General features: G+C 41.1%; 1 protein-coding gene and 1 long non-coding RNA gene across 2 annotated transcripts; one reads left to right on the top strand and one right to left on the bottom strand.

The window, feature by feature from the left end:
* The first annotated feature begins 1,468 nt into the window (after window positions 1-1,468).
* On the top strand, window positions 1,469-2,323 carry LOC118966014 (uncharacterized). The gene is made up of 2 exons (XM_090185781.1): window positions 1,469-1,819; window positions 1,908-2,323. The coding sequence occupies exons 1-2, from the start codon at window positions 1,498-1,500 to the stop codon at window positions 2,321-2,323; spliced, it is 738 nt and encodes a 245-aa protein (XP_090041907.1). The 5' UTR covers window positions 1,469-1,497.
* A 3,376-nt stretch (window positions 2,324-5,699) lies between these two features.
* Window positions 5,700-7,035, bottom strand: LOC149980837 (uncharacterized). The gene is made up of 3 exons (XR_016483147.1): window positions 6,195-7,035; window positions 5,931-6,107; window positions 5,700-5,840 (listed from the first exon to the last, which is right to left on the bottom strand). It is a non-coding gene; the product is annotated as an uncharacterized LOC149980837 (long non-coding RNA).
* Between the last annotated feature and the right edge of the window lie 10,194 nt (window positions 7,036-17,229).

Genomic DNA, 17,229 nt, shown 5'->3' with positions numbered 1-17,229 from the left:
ATTGTGGTCGGGTCAAACACAACTGTTCCCATGTTCCACACACACCAACACAGTCGTGAAGAGGGCACAACAACACCTCTTCCCCCTCAGGAGGCTGAAAAGATTTGGTATGGGCCCTCAGATCCTCAAAATGTTATACAGCTGCACCCTTGAGAGCATCTTGAATGGCTGCATCACCGCTTGGTATGGCAACTGCTTGGCATTCGACTGCAAGGGACTACAGAGGGTAGTGCGTATGGCCCAGTTAATCACTGGGGCCGAGCTCCATGCAATCCAGGGCCTCTACAACAGGCCCAGAGGAAGGCCCTAAAAATTGTCAAAACTCCAGCCACCCAAGTCATACTGTTCTCTCTCCTATTGCACGGCAAGCAGTACCGATGCACCAAGTCTGGAACAAACAGGACCCCGAACAGCTTCTACCTCCAAGCAATAAGACTGCTAAATAGTTAACCAATAGCTACTCAGACTATTTGCTTGACGCTCTTTTGACTCATCACATACGCTGCTGTCACTGATCATTTTCTATTCTGATGCCTATTCAATTTATCGCTACCTTTATGTACATACCTATCTCAATTACCTCATATCCCTGCACATCGACTTGGTGGTGGTATCCCGTGTATGTAGCCAAGCTATCGTTAGTCATTATGTATTTATTCCTCATGTAATTACTTTTCTATTATTTCATTTTTTTCTCTCTGCATTGTTGGGAAGATTCCGCAAGTAAGCATTTCACTTTTAGTTTGTGAAGCATGTGACAAGTGAATTTGATTTTGATTTAATTAGCAAAGCTTATCAGTCCCCATTTTTACTGTCTTTGTTATGAGTTAGGTATCAGACAGACTAAAAACATACTATGGATTAATTTAACCTTTGAGCTGGGCTGGGTTGGGATGGGTTCAGAATTGGGGGCACTAGAGAGCAGAATAGGATCATTCACTGTTTGCCCAAACATCATAAGAGAACTGGTATGTAATTAAAGTGTAATTTCCCAAATAAGTAACCAGCTGAATCAAGCCACTATTTGATTGTCTCAAAACAATAACTCTGACTTGCTTTACAATGTCTTTTTCCTGCTCAAATTGTGGTAAACCAGACGACATATTTGCTAGACAGTACTCTTTATTCCTGTTCAAACAGCCAATACAATCTCTTGTTTCAGAGTTCCCTCCTACACTGTATAAAAGCTATGTAAAGTGCCATCACATAAAAGGTGCCCCGTTGTCAGACCCTCATTCTATACAGTGCAGAAAGGATTGACGTTACAAAGATGATCAGACATTGGGCAATCTTTTTGTTTTATGCCAACTCCGGTAAGACATTTTTATTTACATCCTTTAAAACAATCTATATACTATTGGCTTTTAGAATCCATTTGAATGACTTTGAAGCAAGTATTTTCGATGTAATTTTGTCTTTATCTTGATCTTTAATCCATGTTTGTTTGGATTTACAGTTTGTGCATTAACCAAGGACATTGTTCAACCAAACCCAGTGATGGTTACTCACCGGGGAGCTAGTGTGAATATCACTTGCTTTTGGCCAACTGATGTGAATACCGATGTTGTTTGGTTCAAGCAGACTCTTGGACAGAAACCCCTTCTCATGACATCGACACTTTCCAGTGGACAATATTTTTACTTCAACAACTTTACCAAGAATTTCACTGAGACTAAACATCTGAGTGTGAAGAAAGGAGTTGACAGCTTTAACCTGACCATCTCTAAGACAGAGCCATGGGACTCTGCTACATACTACTGTGGTGCCATGAAAGTGGGCAAAGTCAAATTTGGAGATGGAACTTTATTGATTGTAAAAGGTAACTTAACTTCCTTCCCTAATTTGGGATTTAAATTTTGCACCATTAAATTAGAAATATACTTTAGAATTTGGCAATAAATGTACAGTATATATCAGGCAAATACAATTTAAACACTATGATCTTACTCCGTCACTCTCTTCAGGTTCAGAGTCCAACAGCATGTCTGTGCACCAGCAGCCTGTGTCTGAGTCAGTCCAGCCAGGAGACTCTGTGACTCTGAACTGTACAATTCACACTGAGACCTGTGCAGGAGAACACCGTGTCTTTTGGTTCAGACATGGCTCAGGAGAATCCCGTCCAGGAATCCTTTACACCAATAGAGACAGGAGTGATCAGTGTGAGAATTGCACAGAGGCTGGGTCTCCTACACAGAGCTGTGTCTACAACCTCCCCAAGAGGAACCTCAGCCTTTCTGATGCTGGGACTTACTACTGTGCAGTGGCCTCATGTGGGGAGATACTGTTTGGGAACGGGACCAAGCTGGATGTTGACCGTAAATAATCATTCTGATATGTTCTGATATTCTTTCATGGTGCTATGAATAAACTCAATGTCTGGTGGAGCAAAATGTCCTGAATCTCCTCTGTCACTGTCTGTATTTCCACAGATGGTTGTAAAGAGGACCATCTTCTCTTGGTGTACTGTCTGGGTGTAGCGTTGGCTCTTTGTGTCATCCTCATCATTGTCCTTGCTTATGTTTTGTATAAGATGATCAAGAAAACCTCTCTACTGTGCAGAGGTAAGCGTTATCATTGCCAACAATATATGATTAAGATGTTGGTGAGGTTTACGATATGTTTTAGTCATGAAACTGATTGTATGATGATGATTCCTTCATGTGTTTTACTAAAAGGAAAGCACCCTCAGACAAGTGGTCTGGCAGTCGCCGGTTCTCATACTCAGGTATGCAGACCATAAAGATATATAACATTTTTGGATGAACTGTAAACAGATCCTTCTATCAAATGATCAGGGGCCTGTTGCACAAAACTAGGATAAGGGATTAAGCCAGGATATCTTGGTGATCCTGGCTCAATTGATCCGTAATCCGGTTGCACTAAAGATGGATAGGGGGCAGGAGGATATGTTATGGTATAAATTACCATGGAGATTTATTCTGTGGAGCTAGCCTGCTCCAGACCAGGCTAAATTCCAGGATCTATTTAATCTCATCCCTAATGTCAGTCAGCAGTCACCACAAATGGAAACCAATAGTTATTTCACTGCTCACTATACATTGTTATCACATATAACTAGACCCACTGTTATTTAAACGTTTGTGATCATTAATTTCAATGATTTTGGATAAAAAATGATTTTTAGATGATGTTGCTATCATTAGATAATTTACAGTTTCCCATAGACTATAAGGCTATATATAAAATGCTAGAATATTAGGGCCACAGAGGGGAAAAAAACACAAGTCATAATATTGTAACCAGTTGTTTTAAAGGAGGACAGTTGTTAAAATGACAGATGTGGGGCATTTCGTGAAATTGTACTTCAGTATGGTTTCATAAACAAAGACATGCTGATGTGCCAGAATATTAAGTATCACATTGTCATAAGTATCAAAACTGTAAAAACACTATGTAGCTTTTCTGCAGAAAGAACCAGCCTCATAAATTTATGACTTTATCCTTTTTCTTCAGTGTGGCCCTAGTACTCTGTCATATAAACAAATACACATTCCATATGAATATAAAAACACAATGTGTAACATTATGTTCCTTTATTGAATAAGGACAAAACAAAGCAGGTAAACCATCAGCTCCTTTCAAAACTGAAGTCACAGTGACTCTACAAGATGGAAAGCACAGAATCTAATCTAACCACTGTCGTCATCAGGGAAGATTGCCGGATTGTCCCAGTCCATGGTTGGTGGCACTCTGGGGGCCCTCTCCTTCCTCAGGCAGGCCACATTGTGGAGGACAGCACAAGCCACAGTAATATCACATGCCCTAACAGGGCTGACCCTTAATTTGTGAAGGCAGTGAAAGCGTGCCTTCAGGAGGCCAAAGGTCATTTCAACTCTGGCCCTGGTCCTGGCATGGGCATGGTTGTAGGCCTGCTGTGCTTCCTGGGGGTCTGTGAAAGGTGTCAGGAGAAAAGGCTGGCAGCCATACCCCCTGTCTCCCAGCAACACACCAGAGAATTCACCTGTCAACACAAAATCTCATCATTACTACCTCATAAACACAGTGATATTCTTGACACAGCCATGATGGTTATAAATAGGGGTTGTGTGGCTTACCTTGTGATAGGCACTGATAGATTTCAGAGGCCCGAAAGATTCTGGAGTCATGGACTGAGCCAGGCCATTTTGCCACAACATTGCTGATCACACAGTCAGCATTGCAGACCATCTGAAATCATAAGATGAGGAATATTACACCAATCAATGCACATCACTGGCAATGCAGAGTGTTCGTCAATGGACAATATCAAAAAGTTATGTTCACCTGAACATTAATGCTGTGAAAGGATTTCCTATTCACAAAATCGGCCTCATGGGCACCTGAGGGGGCTTTTATCCTTATGTGTGTGCAGTCCACTGCACCAATGACATTGGGGAAACCTGTCACACAAAGTAATGAGTATCCTACTATGTGTTAACAGTTGTCCTGTAATTTGTAGATCCTCTTACCTGCAATCCTATAGAACTCCTCTTTGATGTCACAGAGTCTTCTGTGGCCAGGGAAGGAGATGAAGACATCTGCTAATGCTTTGATAGCCAGACACACACTCCTTATTGTGCGGCAAATTGTGGCCTTGTTCAGCTGTTCTGCATCCCCCACTGAGTACAGGAAGGCTCCACTAGCAAAAAAGCGCAAGGCCACACAAACCATTTGCTCCACACTCAGTGCATGGCTCCGTGCAGTGCGGTGCTTAATCCTGGGACCCAGTAGTCTGCATAGATACCTGATGCCATCTGCAGAAAACCTGTATCTTTCATATAGATGGTCATCAGGGAAGGCCAGTGGGTCCAACCGGTCCCTGAAGACCCTTTCTCACCTGAAGGCTCTCCTCAGCACAAGTGCTTCTTCATCCACCACATCTCGCACGAATGGGCATGCCATTGTCAGAGCAGAAAGGAACACACAATTTTGGGCCTTCATATAGGCTAGTGGCCACACCTGGTGCTGGGGGGGGTGGGCAAAAGAGGGCGATGCCTTATAACGATGACTTGGTTGTACTGATTGCTGGGAAAATAAAAAAAACCTTAGAAAGATGCCACCGTCCTGTGTGCTCACAATAAGAGCTCATATGTCATGGCTCACTTGACTTTACGAGAATATACCAAATTTTTATTTTGAGCTGTGTCATCTTCTTGGAGCTGGGGGAGGAAAGAAAAATAATGATTAATACATTTGTGTTACAGTTAGCATACAGTGTACATTGAAGGCATATCTCACCTCCCTCTCAAGTTTTTTTATTTCAAGGTCCAGTTTCCTAATTGTCCTCTTTTTTATTTCGAACTCCAGTGCAAGATTTTCCATCTTTTTCTTCTTGTACTGAATGTCTATGTCTGCCAGTTCTATTTGGCACCGGAGGTGGTTGCCATACAACTTTCTGATAGCTTGTGAGCTCTGTGAACACAATACAATTAGCGCAGCTGGAATTTGGCAGGATGTGGTGTCCTTTTATTAATACGCACTATGTTGCCAGGCTGGTTTTCCCACTGTATAGCATCTGGGTCCTGTAAAAGAAATTAGATTTTTTGATTTTGATGAGGACTCCTCACCATTGTAGAGTAAATAGTACTTTCACAGTCTTAACATGATACCTCATGCCTTCTGGAATCCAGAGAGATGGTCTCCTCCTCATCATCGTCTCCATCATGTGCTGTTGCTGCTGCACTGGGGCCTTCACCCTATCACATTTAATCGGATTCATATTGAAGCTAGTAGACAAGACATGCCAGGCCTACAGTATGCCTTTGATGGAGTACTCACTGGATCAGCATCGTCTGGTGCTTGTGCTGGTGGCTCTAACAGGAACACAGTGCTGCCAGACACTGCAAGGCAATAGGTAAACCAAAGTCAGACAGTCCAAATTGATTCAATATGAATGTGGTTGTATCCCATGTAGAGATGGAAGGACATACCTTGAATGAAGCGGGTGGCATCTTGGGAGGAACCTATGCTCGTCTCTTTCCCCCTAGGGATCCCCTCTAAGACGGGCCTGCCTTTATTTAGCTCCAAGGCCATGTCCTCTGCTGGGGTAAGGTCAGCCTTTGGTGACCCACCACCCGTGCCTTGTCTGTGGGTATTCTTTTTCACTGCTAAAACAGTACAGACAATGTGTGAGCAGGCACCTTCTGGGTACAATATATGCTTGTGCTTTGTTAAATATTAGTCAGGGACCATACCATTCTGCAGAATGTTCTTGTATTTGATTTTGACCTGCTGCCATGTCCGTTTTGGCCCGTTCATGTTTAATCTACACACACACACACACACACACACTTAATGGAGTCACACTGCAAAAAATTACTTGGTATTTTTGTCTTGTTTTCAGTAAAAATATCAAAAATTTTATCATAGCTTTATACAGTGTGATGGAGTTACTTTACACAATTTCACTCATATCTGCAGTGCATTTCAATAAAAAAAATTAACCGTTTCATAATTACAGTACAACTGCATTTTTGGAGATGTGAATTAAATATTTGAATTGTAATTGTGATGTTTCAGCGGAGCGGTGAGTGTGTAATTGTGCACTACTTACGCATTCAGGCGGTCTGCAATACTTTGCCACGCTTTTTCTCTTTGCTTTATCACTGTGGCGGTGTTGCCTTTCTTCTTAATTATATCTTTTACCTCCTCGTATGCCTCCATGAGGATTTGTGCTTCCGACGGGGAAAAGTACGCGGCTCTAGTTGCCATGGTAAATCAGTTAATCTGTGATCTGTGGCGGGGTCTATTTGAGTGAGCCGTGAGCGCGCACCTATCCAGGATTGGTTTCACCTGGCTTAATGAATCCGTGTCTGCTCATCCTGGCTTGGTCTTTGTGCAACCAATTAAGCCTGGACGCACATGTTTTGGCTTCATTGAGCTCAGCTGAGTCATTTATCCCGGATGTCTTAATTCTACTTTTGTGCAACAGGCCCCAGGTCATTTCCTGATTTGTTTTGTTATTCCTCTTAGGATCAAGAAGATGATCACACACTCACGTCGGTCCATTACGCTTCTCTGAATGTCAAACACAAGAAGCCAAAGAGCCAGAGGAGACAGAGACAGAGGAGCACCATGGAGAGAGACACTGTGTACTCTGGGGTGAGGTGCCAAAACATGGACTGAAACATCAACTTATGCTCTTTAATAATGTGAATTGATTTGTTGTTTCCCACACTATATGTATAACTATGGCTTTTTCATTGTGTGTTACAATTTGTTGTATTCTGTTCAAGCTCCTTTTAATAACTTTTCATGGTATTCTTTCACTGTAATAACTACTGTAAATTGGACAGTGCAGTTAGATAAACAAGTATGTAACCTTTCTGCTAATATCAGATATGTCTATGTCCTGGGAATTTTTCCTGTTACTTATAACTTCATGCTAATCACATTAGCCTATGTTAGCTCAACCGTCCCGTGGAAGGGTCACCGATCCCGAATTAAAACCTCTTAAGGATTACCCCCTTTTCTTTCAATTTTCGCCTAAAATAACATACCCAAATCTAACTGCCTGTAGCTCAGGCCTTGAAGCAAGGATATGCATATTCTTGGTACCATTTGAAAGGAAACACTTTGACGTTTATGGAAGTGTGACTGGAATGTAGTAGAATATAACACAATAGATCTGGTATAAGATAATACAAAGAAAAAAACAACCGTTCTTTTGTATTTTTTTTTGTACCATCATCTTTGAAATGCAAGAGAAAGGCCATAATGTATTATTCCAGCCCAGGGAAAATTTAGATTTTGGCCACTAAATGGCATTAGTGTATGAGCAAAATTTTAGACTGATCCAATGAAACATTGTATTTATGTAAAAAATGTTGTATCAAGATTGCCCAAATGTGCCTAATTTGTTTATTGAGCATTTTAGAGTAGATCCAATAAAACATTAAACTGCTTACATATGGAGATCTTGTTTGGGTTACATTCATATTTGTCTCAGTTCTTAAATTTCACCCACAGATTCAGTGTGCAACAACCATATTAGGCTTGCGCTCAGTCACAAAGCTCTTTTTAGTTGCATAATGCACTGTAAATATGCATCTATTGACTGGTGTTTAAGTTTGTCTGAAACTATTTTTAGATGTATCCTAAAAACATATCTGCGGTGTTCTGACTGCCTTAACTAGATTTAACACTCAGCTCAACTCATCTCTATCCCAGCAATGACTTTCAGTCCTCATCACGTGCTTTCCACACACACCTCAGTTCATCTAAACCACAAACAACCATGTCACTCTCTTCATGAGAAAAGCCTGAACTAAAAATAAAAATCTTAGCTGAATATAATTTGAACAGTATGTCGTTGAGAGACTGATTTCAAGTATGACAATGTACACATTGTGATGTAGCAGTTTTCAGAAACCGTTGACAAAATGTGAACGTATAAGTCTACCTTGCAGGACTGCAATTCATTTATCTTTCAATTTGGAGCAGCAGTGATTATTGAAGTTCCCGTGACTGCTTCGCCAGTAGAGTCGCATGCATTTTTAGAAGTTGTGAAAATGTTCAAAATGTTGATTAGTTGAAAACGTCCTTTCCTGTGATAGTTTGTGTCTAGCCGAAATAGTGGTCAGACAAGTGCCCAAATAACACAACGTTTGGATGTTAATGATCTAAAACAAGGTAATATAGTTAGTACATGCTTATTAGAAGTCTGTAACATGTTATAAACACATTTCCGCATCATGTATTCACACGCCTCAAACAGGCCTGGCATTCTACATTACTGAATTATTAATACTAACATCAACTAAGATATTATAAAGTGTAGCTTAGTTACCAGGAGGAGCCACGCAATCACTCAAAATAAAATGGATAGCAGAGTGATCTCTATGTGATGAAGACAATGACAAATGTTTACGTGTCGTTTTTTTTAAATTGAGTTCCAGGGAGTGGTTGAAGAAGAATGGGAGACAACCTATTTACACCCACCCCCACACAGTGAACAAGTTCCCAGGTACTCTGCAGTCTTCTGTAAGCTCAAGATGAGGCTGTGTCTATGCTTTGGTCAGGTGGGCCTGCTGACTTTGTACCCACAGTACCCTCCTACCTGCTCTCTGTGTCTCTATGTGGTTTTCAGCAGGATGTCTATGTGTTGTCACTGTTGTTCTCACTATCTTTACTTGTTGTTCATGTTGCCCCTGACAGCTTACAGCCACAGCAAAACAGTCATTTATTAAACTGACTATAACATATATTTTGTTATCTGAAATCTGTTACAAACCACAAATAACTGCTGATGAAAACTATTTGAACTCTCTGTGCTGTATCACACATGAGACAGTTAATTTAATCTATTCTATATCGATGGGCTCGGGGGGGGGGGTGACTTTATGATGATGTCATGGGAGAACTTTCAGTACATTCTCAACCAGACAAGTCTTGTACAGCACAAAAACTACTGCAGGTTCCTCTGTCAGAAGGAGACCAATAGAGGAGGATCCTCCTTCTGATAGATTGCTTCCTATAAGAACCATACTAACAGGAGTGAAAAATGAATCAAATGTGTCATGTATTGGTTGGAAAGTTGACTGGTTGACTGGTGTCCAATCAGACATGCACTCTTAGGTGTTACACATCAGTCAGTGCATGTTTCTGTGAAGGATATACAGGGAAAGAGACTGACATACAATAGACTTGTTTCATTCTGTTGGTGTTATCCCATATGTACTCTGCTCTTCCCCCCTTCACCTTTATACTGTACATGACAAGACATGTTCTAGACACAATAGACCTTCTACTGGTCATCTGGAGTATTGTAACTGTTGAATGACCAGCTGGACAAATAATATTTGTTTTCTTTCAAATACTTAATGTATACTTATATCAAAGAAGACATGTATTACAAAGACAAAGTACTACAGAGACATAATGTACTTAAAAGAGACATGCACAGTGCAGTGGCACTACTGAGGTTAATTAATTAGAGGATCTGGGCTGACATAAAAAAAGGGCAAAAATATAGCTATACCATATTTAAAAGGGCATTAGTAACCAACAAAGGTCTGAAATTAATAGGCCATGCTATTGCCACACTGATAATACTATTTAATGTTGGAGGCCTAAGATGAAAACCATGAACCAAAAATGGAGGTTCCATACAGTATGCTGTGGGCGAGAAACTTACTACATTTTGGATTCATTTTACCTCTGAGCTGGGCTGGGTTGGGATGGGCTCAGGGCTGGGTTGGGATGGGCTCAGGGCTGGGTTGGGATGGGCTCAGGGCTGGGTTGGGATGGGCTTAGTACCAGAGGCACTAGAAAGCGGAATATGATCCTTTACTGTTTGTCCAAACATCAAAAGAAAAATTGCTCTTAATAAGTTTAATTTCACAAATAAATAAGCATTGTATCAAGCCACGATTTAATCAGCTTGATCTAATAACTCTGACTTGATTGTCTTCTTTAAAAGTCTGTCTGGGCTGCTCAAACTGTTGTAAACACACTTGCTAGACTGTAGCTTTTATTCCTGTTCAGACAGCCAATAGAGTCTCTCAGTTCAGTGTTCCCTCCTACTGTATGACGGCTACATGTAAAGTGTCATCATAAAAGAGGTGCCCCGTTGTCAGACCCTCACACTATACAATGCAGAAAGGATTGGCATTACAATGAAGATATGACATTGGACAATGTTTTTGTTTTACGCCTACTTCGATAAGTAAGTAAGAATTTTAAAAGTGGATGCTTTTTCAAATAATTTCATGCCATAGTATTTTGAATCCATTTACATTAGTTATAGTATGAGTATGGAAAGTATAATGAGATGTACTGTCTTTATAATGGTTAGAAATTCTTTTTGATTTATTTCTATTTTTATGTTTTACAGTTTGTGCATTGAATATGGACATGGTTCAACCAGACCCTGGGATTTGTACTGAGATGGGAGGTACTGTGTCTCTCCCTTGCTTTTGTAAATCCGATATGATGACCTATGTTGCTCGGTTAAAGCAGACCTTTGGAGAGAAACGTCTTCTGATAGCATCATCATTTCACCACGCTCAAGAGAGTTCATATGTCTACAACTGTACCAAGGACTTTAACGAGACTAAACGTCTGAGTGTGAAGAGACAAGATGGTAGCTTTAACCTGACAATCTCCAGGATAGAGTTAGGAGGCTCTGTACATAATACTGTGATGCAATGTTAGTGGGCAAAATCAATGTTTAATTGCTTTAACTGTCCAAGGTAACTTAACTTCCTTCCCTAATTTTGAATATTCATTTTGCACAATACAATTCAAATAAAATGGCAATAAATAAAAATAACAGGAAAATACAATTTACACACAATGATCTTACTCTGTCACCCTCTTCAGAAGTCTGTCGGAGTAAGTCCAACCAGGAGACTCTGTGACTGAACTGTAGAATACACACTGAGACCTTTGCAGGACAAAACAGTGTCTATTGTTTCAGACGTTGCTCAGGAGAATCCCATCCAGGAATAATTTACACCCATAGAGAGAGTAGTGATCAGTGTGAGAAGAGCCTGGGTGTCCTACATAGCAGTGCATTCAAGAAGTATTCAGACCCCTTGACTTTTTTGACATTTTGTTACGTTATAGCCTTATTCTAAAATTGATTAAATATGATTTTCCCTCATCAATCTACACACAATACCCCACAACGACAAAGCAAAAACATAGGAATGTTTGCAAATTTAAATGTGAAATATCAACATTTTACTCAGTACTTTCTTGAAGCACTTTTGGCAGTGAATACAGCCTCAGGTCTTCTTGGGTATGAAGCTACAAGCTTGGCACAACTGTATTTTGGGAGTTTCTCCCATTCTTCTCTGCAGATCCTCTCAAGTTCTGTCAGGTTGGATGGGGAGTGTCGCTGAACAGCTATTTTCAAGTATCTCCAGAGATGTTCGACAGAGTTCAAGTCCAAGCTCTGGCTGGGCCACTCAAGGACAGGTCCTGAGCGCTCTGGAGTAGGTTTTCATCAATGATCTCTCTGTACTTTGCTCAGTTTATCTTTCCCTCGATCCTGACTAGTCTCCCAGTCCCTGCCACTGAAAAATATTCCCCACAGCATGAATCTGCCACCACCGTGCTTCACCGTAGGGTTAGTATTGGCCTGGTGATGAGCGGAGACTGGTTTCCTCCAGACGTGACGCTTGGCATTCAAGCCAAAGAGTTCAATCTTGGTTTCATCGGACCAGAGAATCTTGTTTGTCGTGCTCTGTGAGTCTTTTATGTTTCTTTTGGAAAACTCCAAGTGGGCTGTCAAGTGCATGTTACTGAGGAGTGGCTTCCATCTGGCTACTCTACCATAAAGGACTGATTGGTGGAGTGCTGCAGAGATGGTTTTCCTTCTCCCATCTCCACAGAGGAAATCTGGAGCTCTGTCAGAGTGACCATCAGGTTCTTGGTCACCTGTCTGACCATGGCCCTTCTTGCCTGATTGCTCAGTTTAGCCGGGTGGCCAGCTCTAGGAAGTGTATTGGTGGTTCCAAACTTCTTCCACTGTTCTTGGGGACCTTGAATACTACAGATATTTTTTGGTGCGCTTCCCCAGATCTGTGCCTCGACAATAGTGCCTCGGAGCTCTATGGACAAGTCCTTCGACCTCATGGCTTTGTTTTTGCTCTGACATGCACTGTCAACTGTGGGAGCTTATATAGACAGGTGTGTGCTTTTCCAAATCATGTCCAATCAATTGAATTTACTACAGGTGGAATCCAATCAAGTTTTAGAAACATCTCAATGATGATCAATGGAAACAGGATGCACCTGAGCTCAATTTCGGGTTTCATAGCAAATAAGGTATTATGGTTTTTAATTTTTAATACATTTTCAAACACTTCTAAAAACCTTTTTTCGCTTTGTCATTATGGGGTATTCTGTGTAGATTGATGAGGGAAAACAATTATTTAATCCATTTTAGAATATGGCTTTAACGTAACAAAATGTGGAAAAAGGGAAGAGGTCTGAACACTTTCCAGAAGCACTATAGGGCTTTGTCACTTTATATAACTGTGAAGAGATAGTAGATCCTCAACTTTTAAGCCAACATCACCAGTCTATGGGTAAAAGTGTTTGAGAAGAAATAGTAGAAAATAATTTTAAAGTATTGTATATTTGTTTTTTAAGTTTCAGATCTGTTGGGTGATCAGAGTAAGCATATTTTTGTCATTATTCTATCTTGCCTGACAACTGCTGTGATCCTGAGTGTGATTGTCAACATTTTCCTCTTTGTGAGACTGAAGAGGTCACGATGTGAACACTGTGCAGGTACAGTAAAAGTCTTCATACTAAGCAATAGTAACAATAGTTATAGATCATAAAGACGGGTGAAGGCTGGCCCTCTTCTTATCACTTCCCTCTCTGGACATTGTTTTCATTTCACAAGCCTACTTCCTTTTGAAGCAGAAAATATGACATACATAGTATGTTTCAAGTGTTTTGAATATTTTGTTATTAATCTTTTAGTAGGAACCCCTTCTCAGCAGAGCCAGTACAGAAATCCTTATGCCAACACGTCAGACCAACAGGTTAGCAGAATTACTGTATCAAGAGTGAGACTGGATAAGAGTATTAAAGCTAAATATTACAGCATTAGATTTAACCCAGAGTCTGAATTGAGTGAGTCTTTGTTTAATCCCCAAAGCTCCCCAGTGACAATGATGCCCTGAACTATTCTGCCCTGAAGTTCATTGAAATGAAGAGTACCAAGCCCAGGAGACAGAGGAGAAAACAGAGAGAGGAAGAAACCATCTACTCTGGTGTGTCAGATAGACAGGATGTGGCAGTCATCCATTCAGTATCACAGGCACTTGAATTGGGGAGGGCGGGCTCATAGTAATGGCTAGAACTGAATAAACGGAATGCTATTGAACGCATCAAACATATGGATACCATTGCATTCACTCCATTCCAGCCATTGTTATTAGCTGACCTCCCCTAAGCAGCCTCCTGTGATCAGCATAATTCTAAGTTAAGCCCCACCCCTCCTCTGAATTCCACTTTGATCTTGACTGTGTCCGTGTGACCTGGCTATTTTGTACACTTCCGGTTTGCTGTAGAATGCCATTGCAGGGGCCTAGCTTCCCCAAAGTATGATAGCTGATACTAGGATGGTTTCAGAAGTCTCAAATCCTCACCAATTGTGGCTGAGGTTGACTGACTGGATACATTTGGTTTTGTAGAAGTGTACCACAAAATATATGTTATGATTTTCAAATGTCTGAACTCTTCCTTTTCATGATAATACTTGTAACATGGAGCTCTGTAACCTGCCCTTATACTTGTGTGATATTTCAATAAACATGTTTTTATTTACTACTTTTAATGACTTGCCTAATTCTTATCACTTATTTGCACCAGGTATCAAACGATCACATCTTTATTTTGTCAAAAAGGTGCCAACCTCACCAGAGTTCACCTCATCCTGAAAGCTTGAACTGCCTTCTACAGACATGTAGTGAGAGATGCAATGTAAACCCCCAGTGTACGGTATGTCAGAGAGGGCATATGTACCAGTAGTCTCAGCCACCGACCCAAATTATGAAAAAATACAAATCAGTAACTCTGACTTTATAGTATTTTGAGACATATGTGCCAGTAGTCTGCCACTGACCCAAACGTAAAGAAATACAAACCAAACGCTTTAACTATATAGTATTTTAAGAAGGGGTTGGAACTGAAATTATTTTCCAATCGTTTCGTTCAGAACAAAATCAATATTTATTTAGTTCTGTTCCACTGTTCCGAAATTGTAAAATAGAGTTCTGAACTGGATCTAACCAATAAAAAGTAACAGTTTATATCGTCCCCTCTGTTCCTTTTGGAACATCAGATATAGTAATTATTTTACATTTAGCTCAACATGAATGAATTACTTCAGTGCAGATAGAGCAGCTTGCTATGGAGCGGGCAAAGTATTTACATGCGTTGGACAGACGAGTTTAGGGCACGAGATGCGACTGAAATTTTGCAAGATGGCGCCAACAGAGAGGGTCGCCTCGCTTCTAGTCCTCAGGAAACTATGCAGTATTTTTTTAAATGTATTATTTCTTACATTGTTAGCCCAGGAAATTTTAAGTGTTATTAAATACAGCCGGGAAGAACTATTGGATATCAGAGCGACATCAACTTACCAACAATACGACCAGGAATATGACTTTCCTGAAGCAGATCCTTTGTTCGCACCACCACCCAGGGCTTTGGATCTAATTCCAGAGGCTGACCCAAAACAATGTCACCGCAGAAGAGGTAGACGGAGTGGCCTCCTGGTCAGATTCCGGATGCGTGCACACACCCACTGCTTCCGGGTATATTACTCGCCAATGTGCAGTCTCTAGATAACAAGGTAGATGAAATTAGGGCAAGGGTTGCTTTCCAGAAGACATCAGGGATAATAATACACTCACATGGGATATGTTGTCAAAGTCGGTACAGCCAATGGGATTCTTTATCCGTCTCACCGACAGAAAGAAACATTTCTCTGGGAAGAAGAGTGGTGGGGGTGAATGTTTCATGTGTCACGCCCTGACCGTAGATTGCTTTGTATGTTTCTATTTTTTGTTTGGTCAGGGTGTGATGTGGGTATTCTATGTTGTATGTCTAGGTGTTGTGTTTCTATGTTTAGGCCTGGTATGGTTCCCAATCAGAGGCAGCTGGTTATCGTTGTCTCTGATTGAGAACCAAACTTAGGCAGCCTGTTTTCCCACTATGGGTGTGGGTAGTAGTTTTCTGTTTAGTGTATGTCACCTTACAGAACTGTTTCGTTTCTTTCATTCGCTTTGTTATTTTGTTTTTGTGTTCAGTCTAATAATTAACATGGACACTTACCACGCTTCATATTGGTCCGATCCTTCCTACTCCTCCTCAGACGACGAAGAGATTTGTTACATCATGATTAACGACTAATGGTGTAATCGTAACAACATACAGGAAATCAAGACCTTTAGTTCACCTGACCTAGAATTCCTCACAATCAAATGCTCACCATATTATCTCCCCAAGAGAATTCTCATTGGGTATTGTCACAGCAGTGTATATCCCCCTCAAGCCGATACCACGACAGCCCTCAAGGAACTTCACTGGACTCTATGCAAACTGGAAACCATATATCCTGAGGCCGCATTTATTGTAGCTGGGGATTTTAACAAAGCAAAATTGAGAACAAGGCTACCTAAATTCTATCAGCATATTGTTTGTAGCACCCGTGCGGGCAATACACTAGATCACTTCTACTCTGCGATGCATACAAAGCCCTCCCTCGCCCTCCCTTCAGCAAATCTGACCACAACTCCATTTTGCTCCTCCCATCTCATAGGCAGAAACTCAAACAGGATGTACTCGTGATGAGAACAATTCAATACTGGTCTGACCAATCGGAATCCACGCTTCAAAATAGTTTTGATCACACGGACTAGGAAATGTTCCGGACAGCCTAAGAGAATAATATTGATTTATACACTGATACAGTGAGTGAGTTTATAAGGAAGTGCATTGGAGATGTGGTACCCACTGTGACTATTAAAACCAACCTTAACCAGAAACTGTGGATAGATGGCAGGCATTCGCGCCAAACTGAAAGCAGGAACCACGCATTTAACCATGGAAACATGACTGGGAATATGGCTGAATACCATCAGTGTACTTATTCCCTCCGCAAGGCAGCTTTGCTTCCAACCTAATACAACCTTAATACCTTGAACTACAAGTATGCCTTTTCCGTTTTACCCCTAGAGCCTGCACAGGTTTTCCTGAGTGTAGCCCCATTGTGACCTCACCAACTTATATATATTTAGCAGAATGCATTATGTAACATATGTTGCATTATGTTACATTGCGTGGTGTTTTGTTGTTTGACTATCGATACTTTGAAGTGTCGGTAAAGGGACAAAGTGGAGTCGCAATTCAACGGCTCAGACACGAGACGTATGTGGCAGGGTCTACAGGCAATCACAGAATACAAAAAGAAAACTAGCCACGTCTGCTTTCAGACAAACTAAACACCTTCTTTGTCTGCTTTGAGGATAATACAGTGCCACCAATGCGACCCGCTACCAAGGACTGCGGGAACCCCCTCTCCTTCTCCGTGACCAATGTGAGTAACACATTTAAACTCGCAAGGCTGCCGGCCCTGACGGCATCCCTAGCCGCGTCCTCAGAGCATGCACAGACCAGCTGGCTGGTGTGTTTTACAGACTTATTCAATCTCTCCCTATCCCAGTCTGCTGTCCCCACATGCTTCAAGATGGCCACCATTGT

The sequence above is a fragment of the Oncorhynchus mykiss genome, chromosome 9 (genome assembly GCF_057628025.1).
Source record: "Oncorhynchus mykiss isolate SJ-2025 chromosome 9, ASM5762802v1, whole genome shotgun sequence".
NCBI classification, from domain to species: domain Eukaryota; kingdom Metazoa; phylum Chordata; class Actinopteri; order Salmoniformes; family Salmonidae; genus Oncorhynchus; species Oncorhynchus mykiss.
The sequence above is the reverse complement of the archived record's forward strand: the minus strand, read 5'-3'. Positions and strand labels throughout refer to the sequence as shown.